The 23330-nt window shown below is 49.3% G+C and overlaps 1 protein-coding gene across 1 annotated transcript in view; it reads left to right on the forward strand.

Annotated features, from left to right (window-relative positions):
• CUNH1orf94 (chromosome unknown C1orf94 homolog) overlaps positions 1-19560 on the forward strand; it is a 37802-nt gene extending 18242 nt beyond the window's left edge. The window contains exons 2-7 of the mRNA XM_077769467.1: positions 1430-2118; positions 5016-5276; positions 6543-6718; positions 10954-11031; positions 15076-15272; positions 19157-19560. Coding sequence (XP_077625593.1) covers positions 1430-2118; positions 5016-5276; positions 6543-6718; positions 10954-11031; positions 15076-15272; positions 19157-19232 — 1477 coding nt within the window. The 3' untranslated portion in view covers positions 19233-19560. The remainder of the gene's footprint in view (positions 1-1429; positions 2119-5015; positions 5277-6542; positions 6719-10953; positions 11032-15075; positions 15273-19156) is intronic.
• Positions 19561-23330: the final 3770 nt, after the last annotated feature.

Genomic DNA, 23330 nt, shown 5'->3' on the forward strand with positions numbered 1-23330 from the left:
TCTCTGTTGTTAGAATGGTGACACGCTCCCATATCTTTAGCTCTTCCCCATGTTTCCTATGTCCCTTGACCACGCAGCAACCTTGCTATGACCCCCTGAGCCTCATCAGGACCTAGCAGCTAAGGGGGTGATGCCTGGCATAGCAGGAAGCCTCTGGGACTGTAGCCCATGCTGTCAAATGCAGTGACTTTGCCCCTGGTTCTGTGTGTGGTATCGTGTGAGCCATTGTGTGCCTGCATGTGTGCATGCAGCAAACACACCCACATGTGCCTGCATTTGTTCTTGCACATAGGTGAGTGTGCACGTGCTCATATGCAAAGAGCATTACCAGGAAGCCACATCCCTGCTGGGAGCATTCATAGCCCTGTTTGTGGGACTCACTGAGCCCTCGGGATGAACTGTCGTCCTGTAGGGGTGTGCTCCAGGCCTCCCAATGGCACAGCTCCATTCATGAGGTGCTTTCATCCCCAACACCCCCCTCACCATGCCTTCTTCATTGTCTTCACCACCCTTTCCCAGGAGACAGCACTGGGGAGTTTCCAGAATGCTCTTTCTAGAGCACCTTATCCACTTCCTATGGGAGCCCACCAAATATGGATAGCAGATTGGTTTAAGCTAGGTAGTCCCATCCTTCTGGCAGTGCCAGGAAGGAAGGTGCCCCCTTGCCAAAGATGCCAGTGAGGCAGGCTGGGCCAGGCCAACAGGACTGCCATCCTCTCCCACATCTAGAGAGAACCAGCAAACAGGAGTCTAGAGTAATGGGGCCGTTAGGCCTCATCAGGCTGGTGTTGGCCATCAAGGGTCCAGTTGAGGCCCAGGGTGTGAGGTGCCAATAGAGGCCAGTGTGTAGGTACCAGGAGGTGCTTATTAATCAGTGCATGAACCAAGCAACTGCAGCTACCCACAGGAAGTTGGGCTCAGTCCAGAGGCTGTGACCTGACCAGAGGGCCATGCCAATGAGAGGGGACATGGGTATCCACAGGGCCACAGTATGGACTCCAGGATCCAGAGCCCAGCCAAGCTGACACAGGTGTAGACATCCTCGTGACACCCTTAACCCTGGGCCAGACATTGTCCACAGCACTTTGTACGTCTATGATATTCCTGTTAATCAGATGAGGAGACAGGGTGTCAAGATGCTAAGCAACCTACCCAGGGTCCCAGCGGGGCTCACTCAGCAAGACAGAGTATCTGGAGAGGACCCAGGTGTCCCGATTCCCAGAACTGTGCTCTCGATGCTGGCATGGCGTAGAAACCTCTTCGGAACCCACTGCTTGTCCATTTTCTCTCTTGAGAAAGCAGTAGGTTTCTTTGAACTGGAGACGTGTTTTCTCCATCCCCTTCCCCTGGGCCCTGGGCCCTGCCCTGCTGCGGAGCCACCCCTAGTGAGCTGGCACTAAAGCTGCCTGTCTTTCTGACCTGTTTGCAGAGCTCTGGAGCTCAGCTATGATAAAGATGAGATCTCCCTGTTGGTGGAGCAGGAGTTCTTGAGCCTGACCAAAGAACACCTCATCCTAGTCACAGGGAGCTCAGAGGAGCTGGAGGCCCCCGGCACCTCTCCCGAGGGACCGAGGCAGCTGGCTCCCTGCCTCGTCATACCTCCTCCAGTGGCAGACAGCAGTGAGTACCCAGGAGCCTCCGTCATTGCTGGTGATACGCTTCTGGAGCCGAAGGTGGCCATGTCCCTTATCAGCAGCCAGCCAGACTGTGATTCTGTCATGTCTACTGTCACAGGAATTCTGCGTGCTGCTAAGGTCAAGAGTGTCAAAGGGACAGAAGATGGGGGCCATAGCCTGGGTGCCTCCAACTCAGAGATCAGCAAGCTCCTGGCTCAGTTCCCATTCAAGTCCATGGAAACATCCAAGGCTCCTGACAACAAGATGGTGCTGGAGGAGACAAGGGTCATCAAGGACTTCTTGCAAAACAGCATGTTCAGTGGCTCAGGACCTGGGGAGCCCATGGGGCTGGGCCCATTCCTACTGCTGCCACCACCACCTCTGTCTGCACCCCCTGACAAGCTCCCTGAGCTCCCTGCTCTGAAGAGGCAGCTCCCAGTGTTTGCCAAGATCTGCTCCAAGCCCGAGGCTGACTCTGCCGTGGAGGGGCGTTTCTTGATGGGTGAGTGGGCCTGGGAGCAGAGCCAGTGGATGAGCCTGCAGGGAGGGACTTACCAGAAAGCCAATGCGCATCGCGGCGGGTGCAGACAGCATCTGTGTGCAGTGTAAAGTGCAGTGGTCTCTGGTGGGTGCAGCCCCCAAGTGCAGCCTGTTTTTAGCACCCACAGGCCCCCTTTGCTGGAGGCTTGTGTACAGGGCACAACTTGTATAAGCAAACATGGTGGCCTTGACCCCAGTGCACTTTAAGGGGGGATAGAAGCACATTTGGTAACTGGCTCAACTTTTGAATCAAGGTACTCACAGTACATTGAAGGAAGCATCTACCCCAGGTGTAACTGCAGCATGGGGACTTTAAGCCAGAAAGGAGAGAAATTTTATTAGCAGGCGGGGTCATCTGGCTTCCGATAGAGGCACCTGTTCTGACCATGAGGACTGGTCCTCGCTCTGGGCCCTGGGAGTGAATGTGCAAACCTTCCAGGTTTAGTTCAGACTGTTGGCTCTGGCCGTGTTCCCTGGGACTCCTGAGCCTTAGAAAAGTGCAAATCCTCCTGCTAATTAAGGATTCCACCTCTTTCCTCCAAAGCCTAGTCACCTCCCAAGTTCCCCTGATCCCACTCCCAGGTTCTGCATCTTGTGCCCCTTCTGATCCAGCCACCCAGACTGGACTTTTCCAAGGCAGACTGATGGCAGTTGCATTTGCCCACAGCCAGCAGTCACTAGGAGAGTTGACCTTACTCCTGTCAACCAAAACAAAAATTACCCCCAGGCTGTGAGCATGGATGGATAGCTGATATCCCTGTGTTGGGAAGGCACAAATCCATCTTCTTAAGAAGATTAGTGTGTGTTCTGTGTTCTGGAGCATTATTGGAAGGCTGAGAAATCAGAGCTGGAGACAGCAAGCTGGACTCTGGGTCCTGGGAAGGATCTCTGGGAGCCACGAGCTCTGCGTGTGAGGGCGGAACCCTGCCTGGAGGATGGGGCTTTCCTGCCACCTCCTTCACCAGAAAGGATGCACGGATAGCTCTCTGACAGATGGGGCTGCTGGGTTGGAGGCATTCCTCTCCCACCTACTCTCCCCGCTACCTGTGTGTGTCTGTGTGTGCAGATGTATGGGCATAGGTGTGCCAAAGGGAATTTTACAGGTGAGTGTGCTTGTTAGAAAAAATGTGGGTATGGGTGCATTTGAGGGTGTGTGTGTGTGTGTCTGTCTTGTGTGCATAGTTGTGTATGTGTGAGTGAGGCAGAGGAATGACGGGCAGGAGTGTGTGTGTGTGTGTGCGCGCGTGTGTGTATGTGTGTGTGTGTGTGTCTGTCTGTCTGTCTGTCCACACAGATGTTGGAAGAGGGAGGTTTGGAGTTGAGTGAGTGGCAGGCATGTTCAAGGCGATGGGAGGTGTGTGAGAGACTGCAGGTGTGTGGGTCTCTGGGGAAAGGGCTATTATTAGTGGGTACTGTTATTTCAGCACACTGGCTGGGGGCTAAACTTGGCAACCAGAGAAACTCTTGGAAGAGACTCTAGGGACATGTTTTGCTAAAAATGTCATTTTCTCCTAAATTGTCTCAGGCTGTAGCACTCTTTCCTTGGTTGGGATGGCGCTAGAAGTGCAGGCCCGGTTCTGTCCAGACTCAGCCACAAGGCCACTGGGCTGTGGTGGAGGCAAGAGCTGGTAGGATCAGACCCACTCTCAACAGGTGACACGGGGCACAGGTCCTCCGATGCAGCTGCTACGGAACGATCTGAGGTCCATGCTGTGTGTCCAGGGCCATTTCCCAGCCAAGCTCCATGGAGACCAGCAAAGCTTCCAGGCTGGGGAAGGAGTGAGGAGCACTACTTCAGCCAGACGATGTCTTAAAAAACAAACAAACCCACATATATAGAGTTTTAACCATAGTTAATTTTGTTTGAAGAATGAGTCCCTTTGCTCAAAAGAAAATACGGGCATGGAGGGTTCCACCGTGGTCCAGGCAGCATCCTCACGCAGGTGATCCACTGGGTCTACTTGGAGGGAGACCTGAACCTCGCCCCACCCCTCGCAGGGACTCACCGTGTCTCTATGACGCCCTCTCCTGCAGTGCTGCCTCCCCAGACTGCATGTGAGGCCTCACCAAAGGCCGACTTCCTTCTGGAAACCCTCTGACCACCTCGGATAGAAGCTGTCTCAGCCACCCTCTTCTCCCACTGTGTCCCTCTGTCACCTCCCGGTCCCCATCTGTCTTGTCCTGGAGCTATTTCTGGGTCTGTCTCTCTCTCCCTCCTTGTTGTGAGCTCCTGCAGGGCTGAGTCTGGCTCTGACTCATCACAGTGTCCTCAGGACTCAGGTCAGGGCCCAGCACGGACGAGCGGGCTGCATTGCCCATGAGCAGCACAGCAGGGGCAGAGTCCATGGTGAGGGGCTGGCCCTAGGTGCAGACCACGTGCTCTGCATGAACGTGTGTCTCCCCCACTAAGCCAGGGGTCCCCTGAAGGTGGCTTTGTATTCCAAGCTTGGCACTGTGGATGGATAGGGAGAAGGGAGGGGAAAAAAGAGAGAGTAAGGAAAGAAAAAAAAAATAGAAAGGAAAAAAAAAGGGAGGAAGGGGGAAGGAAGAAAATAAGAGAAGAAAAGAAAGGTAATTGGAAGGGAGAATGGACGGATAGAAGGGAGGAAGGTGTGAATGGAGAGTGGATGGATCCATGTATGCCTGCATGAGAGGAGAAGACTGGAATGAGCCATGGTCCACGAAGACTTCAGGGAGGAGACCGGGACTGGGTTGGGCTGGGAGAGAGGCTCCAGAGTGGTTTGAGTCCCAGGCGTGTGCTAAGGAGGACCCGTCACTTTGCCCACAAGAAAAGATATGCTCCCTGCATCCAGCACTTGGCCTTCCAGAGCCATTGACTCAGTTTCCCTCCTGCTGTAGAATGGAACCCTGGCGCCAAGGAGCCGACCAAGAGTCGAGAGAGCCTCTTTCTCAGTCAGTGGCCCCAGAACCGGAAGGACACCTGTGGTGAGGAGGGTTGCAGTGACCCGATAGGCTCCATGTCCATGGCCCTGCCCGCCAAGAAGTCTGGATGGCCGGCTGAGAAGAACCTGCTGTATGAGTTTTTTGGGGCCACCAAAAACTCTGGTGGGCAGCTGAAGCTTCGCAGCAAAGTGGAGGTCGACGGGCTGGAGCTGAAATGTAAGCTGAGCCTGCCCAGGGGGGCATCGGTAGAGGAAGGGAATCCAGAAACTTTGCCAACAAGTGGCTGCCTTTGAGTCACTGTCTTTCTCTGGGTGTCCGTTTTTAAACTCATAAAATGGGGGAAAGGACTTTCTCCTATGTCCCTCATCTGGAATACAATTACTAGGGAAATGCAGGTGGCTTTCTGGGTCCCATGGGCGTCATTAGTGGCCAATTTGAATACAGCCCTGAGCCAGTGCACCTCACATCCCTTCAAGTTGCTCAAGCCCAAGAAAAACCAACACTTCCAATTATTTCCACATCAAGATTATTCACGTTCCTGCTTTCTCTCCTTACAACTGTTTCAGTCAAACCTCCTTTCCCAAAAAAGATGCACATAAGAGGAAACTGAGGTCCCATCTCTGACTCTGTAATAAACCCACAGGACAAGTTACAGAGAGAGAGAATCTAGGATTCATATCCTAGAACAACTCAACCAAATCTCATTCTTTCAGACTAACTTGGGGTCATACCATATTAATTAAATAATGTTTGAGATTTTAAAAAAGTGATTCCAAGGGGCACCTGGGTGGCTTAGTCGGTTAAGCGTCTGACTTTCGCTTAGGTCATGATCTCGCAGTTCGTGGGTTTGAGCCCCGCGTCGGGCTCTGTGCTGACTGCCAGCTCAGAGCCTGGAGCCTGTTTCAGAGTCTGTCACTCCCTCTCTCTCTGACCCTCCCCTGCTCACGCTGTCTCTCTCTCTCTCTCCTAGAAATAAATTTAAAAAAAAATTTAAAAAAGTGATTCCAATATAGATACAACAACCTATAAAAGGTTCTCAGTGTGGCCAAGTACATGTCCCCAGGGGACTGCTTTAATAATTTGGTAAGAATGAATTCCAACGACATAGCAATTGTTGGTATAAAACTGGGTTTTTGTAAAGCACTTGAAAGAATTTGGTTTTGTACCTAGGTGAAATATAGCCGTAGCAACCTGGCTTATTGTTTTCTCTTGCTAAACCACCTCCTTTACCAGTGAATGATGGAGAAAGCGCTCTAAGCCAGACCATGCTGGGATTCTCACCTCTTCCAAATTGGCCAGGTGTATGCTAACGATGTTTTCCTATAGTTGGAAAGTCACCCAAACTTTGAAGAACCCAAGTCTTGGAGCTCAAAAGACCTGACGTCTGAGAACATGAATCCCGGGGTAGTCATGGTGCAGAGGGTGTCCTGGCCTCCTCCTTCTTCAATCACTGACACACTCTACCTCTCCTGTGACTCGCAGTTAACCCACCTGTGACGGTGGCCGACAAGAACAACTTCAAGTACCCAGGGAATGTTTTCACCCCACGCTTTGCCACAGCCTGGACCTCAGCAACCCTGAACCAGCCACTGTGGCTCAACCTCAACTATCCGCCTCCACCTGTGTTCACAAATCACTCCACCTTTCCACAGTATCAGGTGAGTGAGTGGGTCTGGCTGTCCGGCTCCTAGCCATGGAGAAGCTGTGGCTTGCAGGGAGCCTGATTCACAAAGAGGCTTTAGACTTGTTATTCTCTACATTGTGGCCACATCAGGCCAACTACGTGGTGTGTGCACACATGCGCGCGCACACACATATACACACACACACACATACACACACTCTTCTAAATTTCCCATTGTCTGAATTCCAATTCACTCTGTGCTGTGTATTCCGGTCTGCTTTGCTAGTTTTGGCCAGTTAGGTGCTTAAGCTCCCAGCATAGGATGATGGCATGGTCCCTGCTTCCCACCCACCTGCTATGGCTTCCTTGTTACCTGAATGGCCTGTGTCTCATACAGTACTCAGGACAGTCCCAGTTCAGGACTTTTGTCTCAGCATAAGTATTAAAAGCACCCCCTTTCACTCTCAAGTGCCCTGGTGTGGACGCCAAATTATATGGTTGCCTTATTTCAATGACATCTGAGTGGTCTTAGCTTATACCAGCAAAGTTGGCCTTGCACACACATTCTCAGCCTTGGGTTCATAGCCTAATAGCCTGAAGGGAATTACTGACCAGAAACATGTGTAGCAGGATTAGAAATTTTACTCACAGAACTTACTTATGCAGGAAAATGTAGTTTCTTTAGTTTGTCTATTTAAGTCAATTTCCCTTAAGAGCTGCCGCTCACTGGGCAGAAGGAGGAAAAAAATCAAATCAATGTCCACTCTGGTTTAAACTTTAGTTCAATTCAGTAGCTTAAATAGTCCCTTTAGGTAGTGCTCAGCTTCTCCAGGAAAGGCGCTCAGTGTCTAGGATTACTTAGTCTTCTGGCCCCTGCCCCAGCTCCTCTCCAGAATGGCATATGTGTATACCAGAAGGACATGCCAACTTATAACAGCCAGACCCTCGGGAATCCGCTGCCCCAGCCTGGCCCAGCACAGCATGGAGTGAGCAAATAGACAAGACAATACACCTGAAAATCATCTTGTCCTATTTCTGTGACCCTTCCCCTTCCCCTTCTTCTTGGCTCCCTGTGTCATTTCCTCTTTTACAGCAGAGCGGCAAGCCTTATGGCTTAGATGTTCCCTGTGCAGAAGGCGGATCTTCTCCACCCCATATAAAGCCTCTCTGGGCTGGACCACCAGACTTAGCTTCAGAATCTTAAACAGAAGCTAAGCTCTCTTTCTCTCTGATATTTTGCTTTCAAGCCTTTTTGTTTGTTCGTTTGCTAAAGAGGACAAGTGCCCACCCTCTCCTCCTGCAGGACAGAAAGCCGCACACTTGGGTCCCATATCGGTATTGTCCTCACATCAGCCTTGAGAGAAGTGCCCCGTTCATGCCCTTCTCCACTCACCAGCCCCTTCTCCAGTACTCTTCACCCTTGCAAGCAACGCCCTTGCTTGTTCGCTCTTCAGGCATTTATTCACGGACTCACCGACGTGTTCATTTTTATTTATGTGTTTACTCATTCATTTAAGTAATTCAAAAACCTTTGCTCTACACCAACTAGAGGCCGAGCATTGGCCGGGCAAGGGCATTCGAAGATGACAGAGAAGCTCACAGTCGAGCACATGTCAGGAACAAATCAAAGAGCAGCACTGGGTGCACCCACCTCCGAGAGAGAAGTAGTTGCATACCTTTATGTAGTGGAAACCAATTCATTCTAAGTGCACTCCCAGCTCAGCATATAAAGCTGATTCGTGATGGCTTGCTTTATAAAGAGGGGATAACAGCTCCTTGTTATGTCAACTGCTTCTGACTTGGCTTTCTGGGAGGGAGTGAGATTCGAACGTATCTGAGCACAGAGATCCTTTGTTTTCAGAGATGCTGGTGTTTGTGGTGCAGGGCTGCTTCCACGCCTCCCTGGGTCCGGCTGGAGAAGCTGGCCCTCCCAGGTAGTGGTTGAGAACAGTGCAACTTACCTTCTCCCAGCTCCTCATGATTTCATAATGCCACCCAGCTTCAAGTCAGCTCATCAAGGCCCGATTTCATAAAAAGAAGGCAGGTTTTGGAATTGACACACTTGGGTTTAAAGGAATCCACTGCCTTTGAGCTGTGTGGCCTTGAGCAAGTTAAAGTTAGCTAAACGCTCTGAGCCCTGGTTTCCTCACTCGTAAAATGGGCTCATAATAATTAGCAGCAGCAACAGCAGCGGCATATATATACTTGACTCGGTTGTTAGGTTAATTGAGTTCATGAGTGAGAAAGGGCTTTGAAAAATCTAAAGTATGCGACAGGCGTTGGTTTTTATTATTCAGCCCCAATCTTTTTAGCCAACAGAGTCAGGGAGCTCCACAGACCTTGAGGAGACACAGGGAGCAGTCTTTCCTAGTCTCTTTTCCTGCCTGGTGTTAGGAATAAAGATGAGGTCCCAAAGCCAATTTGCTCAGAACTCCACTGCGGAGCGATGCAGACCTGAGGAAGACTAAGTCCGCAGCACCAAGGAACTCCAGGGGGGGCCTGGGCTGCTTGGCATAAAGGAACTCTGCTCCCAGTTAAGGAGGGAAAGTGGAAAGAGGCCGTGACCTCAAGCAAAGAAGAATGAATGTTTACTTACCCTTGCTTGCCATTTTACAGAATGGCAAGTTGAACAACTAGCGATGTCCTTAAAGTCAGAGAGTGTTGCTCATAGTGATGACGCATGTGGCCCTGTCTCCTGAAAATCCATCCACGATGGAGCAGGGACAGGCGGCTGTTTGTCTTCCAGTGCTGGCTGGGGTAGCTCAGCCCAGGCCGGTGTGGAGAGGATGGTGATCTGCGCCAGCTGACTGTGTATAGCAGAGCCCGGGCTGACGGGGAGGGAGAGGGACATGCAGAATCTGGCCTCGGAGCTGGCTGTGGGCTGGAACAGCCGGGGAAGCCCCGTCTTCTCTGTCCAGGGTGAGGCCACGGCCAGGGTCGCAGAGACGAGGCTGTGGTCATGGTGGTGAGGGGGGTTCCCCTGGCTGCAGGGTCTCAGTTGCAAGTGAAGGTGCTGGTGGAGGCAGGAGGGGCGTGACCACGGTCTGTGTCAGTTCGTTGGGAGCAGAGAGCAAGGAGAGGTTCTGAGAGGTTGTGTACCCTGGGGGACCTGGAAGACAGGACCCCATGTGAGGGATTCTGGAGACTTTGATGAAGAGCTCACAGGCTCTGAGGAAGTCATCAAGGGTACAATGTCAGCCACCAACACTTTGGTACGTTGGCACAAGCTGAGCCCAGAATGAGGACAACATCTCAGGGTTTGGAATCTTCTGGAAAGACATACTGCCCTGAGGGGTGCTCTGAGGGGCATCTGAGGAGATGACTCTGAATTGGCAGGTAGAGGCAGTCTGAGATTGGAGAGGCCATGATCTGACTCCACCCACAGAAGCAGGGTGTGTGTGTGTGTGTGTGTGTGTGTACACATGGATGCCTGAGGCCACCTCAGACAGAGTTCTGAATAAAGATTCCACTTTCCATTTGGCTGAACTGCCAGACAGCTTCTCCAAGGGGTGGGGGAACAGTGAGAAATGCTGAAAAGACCTAACATTTGCAGAGTACATACTATGTGCTGGGCACTGTTCTAAGCCCTTAAGATTCACTAACTCACTTATCTTCATGCCAATCTTCATCATAAGGTACAGACTGTGTAGGCACACAGACACACAGCAGCAGAGGCCCAGACTAATGCACCCGAAACACACAGCTGCAGACACAAATGGGAGCACACATGTTGATATGTTTAAATAAACACAGATGCAAGCCGACACACACATACACACAGATGTACGTCGATAACTCATGTCCTGGGGACAGGGATGGGCTTTGGGGAAAGGACAAAGGGTATAATAGCAACAAAGGTAATCTGGCTACTTTCACAGGCTTTAGAGATTCAAACACACATAATTTGATAGACCAGGGAAAAGAGGCTCAGAGATGTGAAGTGATTTTCCCAAGGTCACATAGTCAACAAGGGGTACATCTGGGATTCAAGAGGCCATCAGGTTCCTCAAGGTCTTACCTTAAATACTCACCCAAAGGGCCATGAATCCTGCTCAACAAGGGGCTCCCCATGTGGGGTGAGTTGCGCTTGCTCGGCCTGATGGCTGGACAAGCAACTAACTGGCGGGTGGGTCTGGCCAGCAGGGTGGTGGGACGGCCTTGAGCAGGCTGGTGTGAGCTGGTAGAGCTGGTAGCTGGGCTGAGTGGCTGCCGCCCACTGGCCGGGAGCACTTTGTCCCACGATGCCAAGCCCCTCCCTTCTCTCCACAGGGCGTGTATCCGCAGCGCACAGCCAGGATGCCCTACCAACAGGCCCTGCACCCCCAGCTGGGCTGTTACTCCCGACAGGTGAGTAGACAACCTCCCCACCTCTGCCCCAGCTCCATGAGGGCCTTCGGGTCAGAAGGACATCTGCTGCCTCGTCTTTATCCAGCTGCTTACTAGCCACACTTCCCGGCCCGCCCTTAGCCCCAGAGAACAGACACAGAGGCCAGCAGGCATGTGGAGATGAACCAGCGTCCCTAGGTGGTAAGGGCTGGCACTTGCAGAGCCCTTACTGTGTGCCAGCCCTTGTCGACAGGCTTAATCAGCATAGACTAAGGACAGGGCGCTGGGTGGCTCAGTCAGTTGACCATCAGACTTTGGCTCAGGTCATGATCTCACGGTTCTTGAGTTTGAGCCCTGCATCGGGCTCTGCTGTCAGCACGGAGCCCGCTTGGGATCCCCCGGGCCCTTCTCTGTCTACCCCCCTCCCCCTGCCGGCTCACACAAGTATGCTAGCTCTCTCTCAGAAATAAATAAACTTTTTAAAAAGGAGAGAAAAAGACAAGGGCTTTACCTGCATGAACTTCACAACCATCCTATGAAATAGGTTAAAGATGAGGACACTGAGGCACAGAGAGATTAAATAACGTGCCCAAGGTCATAAAGTTAACATATTAGTTAGCGTTTCCTAGGGCAACAAACGGCCTCAGTACCTCAGAGGCTTTCAACAATAAATACTTATTTTTCCCTGATAGGCCTACAGGTTGGTTGAGCCGGGCTGGGGTTGGGTTCAAGCCTGTTTGGGACCACGTTGAAGGCATGGTAGCTTTGGCTCCTGCCGTGGTGGGTGACAGAGGGGTGAGCGGAAACACGTAATGCCTCAGAGAGCCTCAGCTTGGAGCTCGCACGTGGCAATGTGCACCTGCTCTCCACTGGCCAAAGAAAGTCACGTGGGTTTGCCCGGCATCACTGGGGCTGGGGGGTCACATCCTTTCATGTCCCTCCCTGTGTCAGTTAAAATACAAGACACCCAGTTGAACTTAAATTTCAGATACTGGTAGATAAAGTTTTAGTATAAGTTAGCTCCAAATATCATGGGCCACCCGATATTAAAAAATTATTTGCTGTTTATCTGAAACTCAGATTTAACTGGATATCTTTTTTGTTTGTTTGCTAAATCTGCCACCCCCACTTCCATAGGTAGCAGATATCTGCTTGAAAAATCATAATGGCAGGGGTCTCTGGGTGGCTCAGTTGGTTAGGTGTCGGACTTCAGCTCAGGTCATGATCTCACGGCTTGTGAGTTCGAGTCTCGCTTTAGGCTTTGTGCTGACAGCTTGAAGCCTGGATCCCACTTCAGATTCTGTGTCTCCATCTCTGTCTCTGCCCCTCCCATGCTCATTCTCTCTCTCTCTCTCTCTCAAAAATAAATAAACATTAAAAAGTTAAAAAAAAAATCACACGATGGCAAAATGAGAGTTTGACCTTGGGCAGCTCAGCTTCAGTGTCCATGCTGCCAATGGCCATGGTTTACTGGCTCTTGTACACAGATACACAAACACACAGTATCAGGATAAAGCAGCAGAGACAAATGCACACACACAGAGGAGACACACATGAGGATATAGTTATGTGCATGCCCCCAAGCTGCACACACAAGTGTGTTCAGAGAGACTGAGAGTCTTGGGGCAGAAACAGAGGAGGGAGGAGAGAAGCTGATACTGCTCTTCATCCCCAGGCTGGTCTTGGCCCCTCACACACAGGTGGACAGGCCCCACACTCAGACTTACACTTCTCTGCTCTCTTCCCCCCCTCCCCCCACACCCAGGGAGCCCCACCCTTTCTCTGCAAACTGTACCCCTGGCCTGAAGTATGTTGGAATGTTCCAGAGCATAGAGAAGGGCCCACAGGTAGAGGCTACTTTATCAGGCGGGCCAGAACTGCTTCTCTGTCAGGAGGCGCTCTGTATCCTGAAGAGTAGAGAAAAGAGACCGTCTGGCTTCCAGAATCTCAATCACTCACCCCCACCCCACAGTGATACCGTCCACCTAGCTCCAGAGAGCACACACAGACACGACCTTCTGGGTGTGCATGTGAAAAAGTAATATAAGAACATGGTACAAAATTTTAAAAAATCTCATATCCACTATTGCTGAGTCCTTAAGCATCTTTCCAGTGGCATCTATTTATACAGACATTCTGTACAAATGCGGCTTTCTGGGCACACTGTTTTATCATTGCTTTTGTCAGCAAAGTGTATCTGGGAGCTGCTTGCAGAGAGGCATACACGGCCGTTTCATGGGGTTTAGTCGTTACATGTAGTTAGGGCCCCTCTCTGAAGAAAGCTTGTATAAGCCGTAGGACGCCCATCTCCTCTCTCGTGTCAGTCCCCTCCCAGGTCCGGGGCTCCAGCCGCCCCCTCCCCCCAGGAAAAGCAGGTGGATTTTCTGCCATTTTCTTGCAGGCGTCTGTCCTGAGAGCTCTTGGATTCTCTCTGTGAGCTCTTGGCTCTTTCTGACTTTTAGTTCATCATCTTGGGGTTTTGGGGCCCACGTCCAGCATCACCTGGTCCCATGTATCCTCTGGGGGAGGCTTGGGGAGGGCCGGGACAGGGACTCAGGCTTCCAGAAGGAGCACCCACAGAAGTGCAGTGTAGCGGTATGCCTTGGGGCTTGCCCCGGCAACTCGGACACCTTGAAGCACTTTACTGAGCAAAGTCGTCTCTGAACCCTCTTGCTTCATCCCTAAAGTGGGGATAGTAATGGTCCTGCCTCAGGGCTGTTTGGAGTTTGAGTGGGAGAATCTGTATGAGGGACCGGGCTTGCCCTAAGCACTCAATAAGCCCTAGCCTTTCTGAGTTTTTGTGTTTGTTTTTTTTTTTAATTGGATAAGGATGTGCAGTGTTGGAGAGAGGGCTGTCAGTGTGCTGAATCCCCAAGCAGTTTGGACCCCAGACTCTTGCTTTCAAAGAGGAAACCCAGAAGTCTCCCCAGTTTTGACTGAACCTCCCTTCAGCACACAGGAGGGTGGCTGTCAGCTCCATACAAGAGAGGGTTTTCTGACATTTGGAGCTGTCAGTAGCAGAACACAGTGCTTAATGTGTAATGAGCTTCCCATCATTTTAGGTATTCAAGCAGACACTTAGTGGCCTCTATTTTCCTCTCTCCTCTTCTTCTCTCTTTCTTTCTTGTGCTCATTCATTTAACATAGGTTTATTGAGCAGTTACTGTGTTCCAGGCACTGTCGTAAGGCTGAGAAAATATCAGTAGATAAGGCACATAGGGTCCCTGGCTTGTGGGGGGTAAGAGAGTGGGACCCCTGGTTCTTGGTGGGAGTCGCAGCCAGTACGTCCGAAACCCCACTGAGCTCCCAATTCTCTCCAGAGTTTGATCTGAATCCCTTCGTCTTTTTGTGCCCTTTCTCCTAGATTCACGCTGTGCAGAACTGTAACCACTAGCCACATGTGGCTATTTAAACTTAAATCAATTAAAATTAAGTAAAGTTTAAAATTCAGTTTCTCATTCACAGCAGCCACATTTCAAGTAGTCAGTCAATAGCCCCATGGGGCCAGCGTACGGGGCGGTGCAGATACAGGGCGTCCCCATCACCTGTCACGGACATTTCCACTGGGCAGGACTGCTTTGCACTTGGAATCTGTTGAGATCCTGACATAGAAGCCAAGGAGGAATAAATAAATAAATCTCAACAGCTTTTTTTTTTTTTGACATAGTAAAAGTAAAAGGCAAGGGCTTTTGGGGATGGTTATTAACAGAGGAACAGGTAGCGAGGCAGGGCAGAGAATGGAAATAAAATTTACCTACTATTTATTATGTGCCAGTCTCTTTACTTATATCAATGGACTCAATCCCCACATAGTGAGGGGAGTGTTTGCCCATTCTACAGATGAAGAGACTGAGGCTCAGATAAATTGAGTACCATGCCAGTCAGACACAGAAGCTTAGCCCTGTGACTTTCCCATTGCCTTCTGTATACCCACAGTGACTGAGGGGCAAGGGGCTGCGGGGGAGATGCATCTGGGATTAGAGTTGGGGTTAGAGCTAGGAACTATGAGGTTTGGAAGCAGTGGGCTCTGCAGGACCCCACCCCTCTCTCATCTCTGACCTGCAGGTGACACCGTACAATCCACAGCAGATGGGACAGCAGATCTTCCGCTCTTCCTACACCCCACTGCTGAGCTACATCCCCTTTGTGCAGCCCAACTATCCGTACCCTCAGAGGACACCTCCCAAGCTGTCCACCAACCCTCGAGACCCTTCCCCCATGGCAGGAGATGGGCCGCAGTACCTTGTCCCCCAGGCGTACGGGTGAGTCCTCAGCCCACACTGGAAGTCCACCTGGAACCCAGAGAGCTGCCAGGGAGAGGAGGCGAGTGCTCTGGGCCTCGCTGGTGTGTTGTTGGTGCCCGTGTTCCATGGGCTGAAGGGAGGGAGGGGCCCTGTGCTACGTGGGGGGCTATGCGTGTCATGGACGGGCCTGGTGTGGAGGGGAGGCTGGTCTGAGGCCTGCCAGGCCCCTTTTGTGGGCCCTTTTGGGGGCTGGGCCCCGCAGTCTGGTTGCAGACACGTAGCTGCAGAGCGGTAGTGGATGACGGGCACACTGTCTGCAGCAGGTGGCAGGTAGTAGAGCATGACACATCTGCCTTTACCCGTTTGCTTGGTTTACAACAGGACATGGCCAGGTGATCTTCTTACAGCATTCTACCCCCACTTCCTGCACCCTGAGCTCCTTCCCCGGCTAATCTCTCTCTCTCCAACATCCCATTGACTTTGTTAACAGGCCTGCTGAAGGGGCTTCCATTGCTTATCAGAGTTCCTCACACGTTTCCACCGAAATGCCCCAAACGGCAGAGGATAAGGACTTAACAGCAAGCAGCCAACACAGACTCAACCTTTTAGCTGATAATTCCACACACATTTTACCTGCTGGTCAGCCATAAATTAATGTTTGTTGTTTTAATAACACACCGCCGCTCATTCCCACCCACCAAATCTTCAACTGATATTCATGCTCAGGAAAGTGAGATGGGAAAAGTGAGGCAAGGTGGGTGTAGGCCCAGGTCTCCCCCCCGTCCCCTGACAAAGGGGTGATTTGGTCATTCAAAAGATGTTTATTGAGGACCTTGTGTGTGCCTGGCACTCTCCTAGGCAGCGGCTCCTGGATGGAACAAAGCAAAGATTTTCCTTCTCTCATTCCAGAGGAAAGAGGAAACAATTCTGAAATAAACAAGCAGCACACATGTCAGGGGCCAGAGGTTAGGAGGGAGAGCATGAAGGGATGTCTCCTGAGCAGAGAGATCTAAATGAAATGAGAGAATATATACGGGTGATGAGCACTATGGGCAGAAAGAATACAAAGCTCAGTGGCCATGAGGTAGGAAATGTTCCTGGAGCATGGTGAGTCGGAGACGGAGTGGGTGGGATTGAAATCTGAGAAGAAGCAGGGCCAAACTAGATAGGGCCTGGTGAGCCTGGTGAGGGGCTTTAAGAGCAGTGGGAAGCCATTAACGCTTTTAACCTTTGGAGGACATGTTCTAATTCTCCATCTAAAGAGGGGGATGTTGGCCAATGGACGGAACTGGACCACGGGCCAAGAGCTGGTGTAGGGGAGCAGGATAGGAGCCCTGACAGCTGTTGGAGTCAGAGGTGCTGGCGGTGTAGACCAGGGCAGAGACTGTGGGAAGGAGATAAGTGCAAAGATCTGGAGTATTTATTTTTTTGGTCGAATTCACAGGACTTGATGATGGCAGGATGTGGAAGGAGGGAAAGAGAGAAGCCAAGGATGATTCTTCGGCTTTTGATTTGAACAAGTGGAAATGCCAAAATACTAAGGTCAAGATGACTCTTAAAGACGGTCTATTGATGCGGTTTGGCTTTGGATATGCAAAATTTGAGATGCCCGTTAGACATATGAGTGGGGCTGTTGACAGGAAGGTCGATATGTGAGTCTGGGGCTCAGGGGAGAGGCTGGGGCTGGCAATATAAATTCAGGAGTCATTAGCATATAGATGATATTTAAAGATACAGGGTGGGATGAGATTGCCCAGGGAGTATGTGTGCATCAAGAAGAGATGAGGCCCAAGGACTGAGCCCTGGGCCTCCTATGGGTAGGGAGTTTGGGGAGATGTGGAGCACCCAGCAGAGACTCTTAAGAGGGAATGTTAGTGAGGTGAGTGAAGGAATAGGTGAGTGTGGAGTACCGGAGGCCAAGGAAGAGGTGTTTCCTGGAGGGAAGAGGGAGGGATCACAGAGCAATGTGGGCACCGTGTGCTGGGATGCAGGGAGTGCCAAGCATGACAGTAGTGTCTGGGGTTCCCAGTGATCTGGGTGGAACAGGTCTAGGAGAGGTCGCCCTGGGCAGGAAGCATGCAACATCCTCGGGGAAGAGTGTAGTCTGGGAGACAAGCAGGGTCAGGAGCAAAGAAGCGAACCAAGAGACTAAACTATATGAAGCGGGAGAGGAAGGAGCAGGTGGCTCTTAGGAAAGGAGGAGCCAAGCCATCCCCTCCCTATGCCAAATCAGTTTGCATACGTTCACCCATCAGGGTAGGATAACCATGCAATTTATCTTCCAAACAATAATAAGTTTGAGAACTAAAAGGAGTACGAATAATAATCACCCTGGAAATGCCAGTGTAGAGACTGTTGCAGGCAAACCAGGACAGTTGGCCGTGCTCAAGACAGTTCAAGCTCCTCCTCTTCCTCTAGGAATCACTCCTTGATAACTGTAGTCCATGGGGATTACCTCTCCTCCTGGCCCTCCAAAGGATGTCCTGTCCAAACCATGCCCTTGGCAGTTGAACCCATCAGAAGTTCCCAACCTGAATGGCACAGATGCCTGGGGTGTGGCAGTCAGATATGAGGTGTGTCCTGAGTAGTTTGTTACCAATAATTATTAAATGCTGAAGTATGGACTATGTATGGCTTTTATTTTGTAAATCAGAGTGGAATCCAGTGTATCCCTGTAATATCACTTTCAATCATTTCTTTTCCAACATGATTTTTGGAAGAGAGAAAAGGAGGTGGGGTCAGGTGGGGTTACAGCCAGCGTCATTGTTCATGAGGCATCTCCCTTGTGCCAGGTCACGTGAAGTGGCAAATAGTCCGGACAAGGTCCCTGCTCTCCTAGAATTTATTTAATGGAAGGGGAATCAAACTAACCCAAAGCCTAGCTTGCCCATGACACAGCGAGCGAGAGACACCGATACCAGCTGAGGCATTACAAATTAACGCGGTGGTTTGTTCCCATTACTTCTTACCTCCCCTATCCCTTGCCTTTTCTCATTTCATTAATTCATGGGAGCGTGTGGCGAACGTGAACATCTTCTGTAATATGCATCTGCCCAGCTGAAAAGGGACCGAGAATCCCTGGATTAGACTAAATCTAGCCATTTGTTCCGCTGCGATTTGTACTGAGCTCCGTTCCCATTCATTCAAAGTATCCTAGCAGATGGGTGAAAAAATTGCTATAGATCCCAGAAGTGTGAGAGGTCAGGGAAGAGGTCACTGAAGAAATGGCTTTTGAACTCTCTTTTGAAGTACGAACGGGAGTGGTGCGTATCTCTGCACTTGGAATGTGAGACTCAAATGCTCTCAGCTCTTCCTTCCCTGAGGGTCTAAATGAAGGTCCAGACACTCAGTGACATCTCAGCACTTATTCCTCACACTGGTGTTGAAACGAAAAGCCCGATTTCGTTTGGTGCTGATGAAGGGGAGAGGGGGCCCTGGGATGATCTAGACTCTGGAATCTCCCAATGGGACATGGCCCTGAGTTCTGTGATATTGTGGAATTCCTGAAGGACACGCCTGGTCCTCTAAGGCAGGTAGAATGGCTTTCAGCCCGCAGGTAAGGTGCTCAGATCCAGAGAGGCTCCCTGCTGTGTGGTCCTGGAGATTGGGGGAACACTGGCCCTAGAGAGGCAGTCCCTTACAGGCTGCCAGAGGCTCTTTGCCCTAAGGAAGTGGCAAAAGAAGCACTCTATTGTCTTCCAATTGGATCATTTTAATATTTTATTTTCCCAGAGCCAAAGCTTTTTTTTTTTTATCATGCTAACGCGTTAAGCCTTCAAGCCTGTCATGATCTACCCAGCCCTTGACAGCCACAAAATTAATGTATTACTTTTCCTAATATCTCTGCTAACATCAGGAGTTTCATCATGACAGCTGATGAAACTGTCTTCTTTCTCTTCCAGGTTCGGCTCAACGGCTGGTGGGTCCCTGATGAACAGCCCCTATTTTTCCTCCAGTGGGAATGGCATAAATTTTTAGATGGTCTTCTCTTCTCTGTCTTCCTATCTTAGCCTTTAGATCAGGGCTAAGGGCTCTGGAATTCTGGATTCTGTATTAACAGCATGGCATGAAGTTTGGGAAGCCAAGGCTCTGACCAGGTCACAGGCAGAAAACAGCAAGACCAGACTCATCTTTTGACCAACTCTCCCATACACATAGCCCTCCTCACACACACCACCCGCTACACCTGCTCAACCACATATGCACCTATATTTAGCTGACATGAGTGATTTTTGTTTTGTTGTTGTTGGTAAAATAGAAGTAAGACACATAATTTTAGATAGTTTGTATTTTATGATAAAAGTGTGAGCTGCTTGAAATGGAGTGTGCCTATTTATTTTTGTGATGTTCTGTGTTCTCTTCACTGCTCATTTCTCTCATGCACGAGACACAGCGTTTACCCAGGACATGACAAGAAACCACAGGCTGGAGTCCTCAAAGTGCTGCTGCTGTCTAAATATGGGACCCCAGGGATCATAAACTGAAGGATCTTCTCTTCAGTGGCCCATTCACTTCTCAGCATTCCAATTTTTGCATCTCAGGAGTGGACAGAAAAGAAGAGCACCCTCCTCAGGTGGCTATTTTACAGGAAAAGTCTCTCGTAGACACAAGATGGGAAAATGTGATCTGGAAATCAATTCCAAAAACAATCCTAAACATGGCGGACTATATCCAGTACATCAGTGCCAAGCTCCAGGCCAATCTCAAAACTGTACCTGATGGCACTTCCCTTCAATCTATCTTGATCAGCTTCAATCAGTGACTTGAACAAGGGTGTTGAGAGCATACTGACCATACGTGTGGAGGACACACTTCTGGAAAGAGAAGATGGTGTCGATCAGCAATAGCACATGTACTAAACTTCCCTATACCCATGGCAGGTGGCATCACTAAGCAGAAGTTCCCCTCAGCCTGGACAAAGCCACAGAATCATTCTCCCTATGGTGGTCCAGGGGGTCATCCCTGATCAGGTATGGTCTGTGAAATGAAACCCAGGGGTCATCCTTTAGCAAACTCTAACAAGATGAAATTAAATAGAGTTAATGTCAGGACCTACTCTTGGGTCCAAAAAATGAGCTATGCACATACAAGAGGCCAATAGTGTTAGTTATAAGTTGCTCTGTTACTAATCTTATTAGTTACCTCAAAGCTCAACCCCACCCTGGCTGAGCCCAATCCTGATAGCAATGACCGGTTGGGGTCTGGAAGTCACCGATGTCTGGGGGTAGCCTTAGCCCTGTGCTTACAAGACCACGACTCTTGCCCTTACAGTATGACACCAGTAGCCTCACTGGCCTTTCCTGTTGGGAACCTGGAAATCAATTTATCTTCTAAGTTCTATTAGGACTTAGGCCCTCTCTCTAGCTCCATGGTCTGAGTCTGGGATTCCCCCTGAGTTCTTTAGCCCCTTTCCCCAAGGCTGGACCCTATTAGTATATCTTTTTTTGTTTGTTTGGCTAACAGTCTAGATTCTCCATGGGCTCTGACAGACATTAGTTGCCAAGGAGTTCTGACAAATTCAGGAGCCCTTTTCTTTCCTGAAGGGCTTCTTGACGTTATATCTCCAGGTATTAACTCCCAGCTGGACCATAGTTTACCACTCTCTCTCTATCTCAAGGTGTTTGGAGATGAGAGAGAGTAAGAGAAAAAGCATCGATTTGCCTTTGGCCTGACCTGGGGTCTAAGCCACTTTCCAACATTGACCTTGGTCAGAGAACTTAACCTCTCTAAACCTCAGCTCTATTAATGGCTATGTGAATAGTGGTGAAGACTAAAAGAGAATGTAGACTTGATATAGATTTAATGTCTATTTAATGCAGACATGTGGTTTTACAAAGGTGGAGTGAGGATGTTTCTGTCCCTCTTCTCTTGATATTGCCCCCCAAATAGCAAGATCAACAAGAAAACCTATATGAACTCCTCAGTGAGACTAGAAGTCAGCAATCCCATCCACTAGATATAGGGGCAGAAATGGGTTAGAGGAATGGTAAATATCTCAGTGGAACAGGGGAAGATCATGCTGAGATGCCGCTGAAGGAAACTGATCAACAAGAAATAAACAATTTTCTGCAGAACCCTGAAGGTCTCAGTAGGTGCTCGGTACTGGACATCATGAAAGGCAGGTTGGAGAGGGATGAAAACGAGGACATGATGCAGACGCTAGGTTCTATCCTGTCCGCACAAAGCGAGGGGCCATGGACAGTTCTACAGCAGACAAGAGACATTTTCTCTGGGGAAACTTGGAGACCATGCATAAGGATCGTGGAACTGAGAATCCAGATTTAAAATGGGGATTAAGCAAAATACACATGCACATCCAATGCCAGCGTCTAAGTTTTAACCAAGAGGCAGGAGTTTGAGCGGGGGCGTCCTCTGGAGAAACTGAACTATCCCAAAGGCACTTGAAGGAAGCAATGAAAATTATCCTATGATTATACCCATCACAAAGAGCTGCCAGTCAACTTTTTAAAGACTCCATGCCCAGCACAGAGCCTGACACAGGGCTTGATCTCATGACCGTGAGATCATGACCTGAACCAAAATCCGGAGTCAGACACTTAACTGACTGAACCACCCAGGCTCCTAAAAACAAAGACCTAAGTCTTAATAGAAATAGACAATCTCCAACAAAAAAAGAGAAATGGATCAAAACAAAGGTAAAAAGGAACCAAAAAGGAGACAGATCATAATATTCTCAGAGAGATAAGATAGTACATTTAAAAAATAAGAAAATGTGCTGTATACTTATTTTTAAAAATCAGAACAAGAAAGTGCTTTTGAAATTAAAGCAGTGATAGTTGTTTTTTAGTGAAAAAAGTTGGAAGCTAACATCAGAGAGATCTCATGGAAAAGAGAACTAAAAAAAGGCACAGGGATGGATTATAGGAGATAAAGCATGAGAAAATGAGAGGATCAATCCAGGACACAAGATCTCTGGCTAACAAGAGTTCTAGGCAGAATAGTGAAGATAAAGGGGAAGGTAGTATTAACAGAAAAGCACAAGAAAATTTCCCAGATATAATGGTCCAGACCAGTGCTAAGCAAAATGAATTAGAGATCTAACCCCCAGGCATATCACTAAAATTTTAGAATATCAGGGATAAAGGTAGGAGTCTAATTTCAGAAAATCCCGCTCACATACAAATGTGCAAGAATCAGAACGGGATCAGATTTCTCAACAGTAACATGGTGATCCCAGGACAAAGCTGCCCTTTCTTAGATTGGAAATGATCTTTGACCTAGAATTTTATTTTTTTTATTTTTATTTTTTTACAAATAGTTTATTGTCAAATTAGTTTCCACATAACACTCAGTGCTCATCCCCAAAGTGCNGTGGGTGACCTAGAATTTTAAAACTCAATTTTTATCTGTAAAAGTAGAATGGAGGTGTTAATAGACATGCGAAATCTCAACAATGTTACCTCTTTGCACCTTTGTCAACAAATTAAAGGAGGATGTGCTCTGTTAAGTAGATAAACTGAAAAAGACATAGAATCTAGGAAGCAAGTATCCAATGGGACATGAGCAGGAGGGAGGCTAAGGAGGCATCTGTAGTGATAAGAGAGGAAGGTCTCAGCTCAGAACCATGTGGCAGAGCCTGGGAAGCCACTACCACCCATCCAGACAGTAGCAGGATGCTGGAGACCTAAGGAGGTATGTCCACAGTGGGCCCAAGGGGCTGGAGAAAAAGAAAATGCCAGATTATCCTGACAGAATTGACCGTGTAGAAAATTGTACTGAGAGTTGTTTTATAGCAATCGGTGGGGATGGGAAGACTTAGCTGTAAATTCAAGTGAAAAATGGAACAACTGTTAACTTGGCAGTGGACAATATTTACGTGGTCATAATAATAAAAAGCTCAAATATAGACTTTACCAAAAATTGTGTTATAACTGTAGTGAAAGAGTGGAGGTGAGAAGAGAGGCGTGAATAAAGCTAAAATCCTCACTTACCATAAGAGGAAGTCAGTACATAATACCTAAAATGGATGAATCCAAGGGGCGCCTGGGTGGATCAGTCGGTTAAGCATCCGACTTCATCTCAGGTCATGATCTCGTGTTTTGTGGGTTCGAGCCC

This window comes from Crocuta crocuta, unplaced genomic scaffold (genome assembly GCF_008692635.1).
Source record: "Crocuta crocuta isolate KB4526 unplaced genomic scaffold, BGI_CrCroc_1.0 scaffold351, whole genome shotgun sequence".
In the NCBI taxonomy this organism is placed as follows: Eukaryota; Metazoa; Chordata; class Mammalia; order Carnivora; family Hyaenidae; genus Crocuta; species Crocuta crocuta.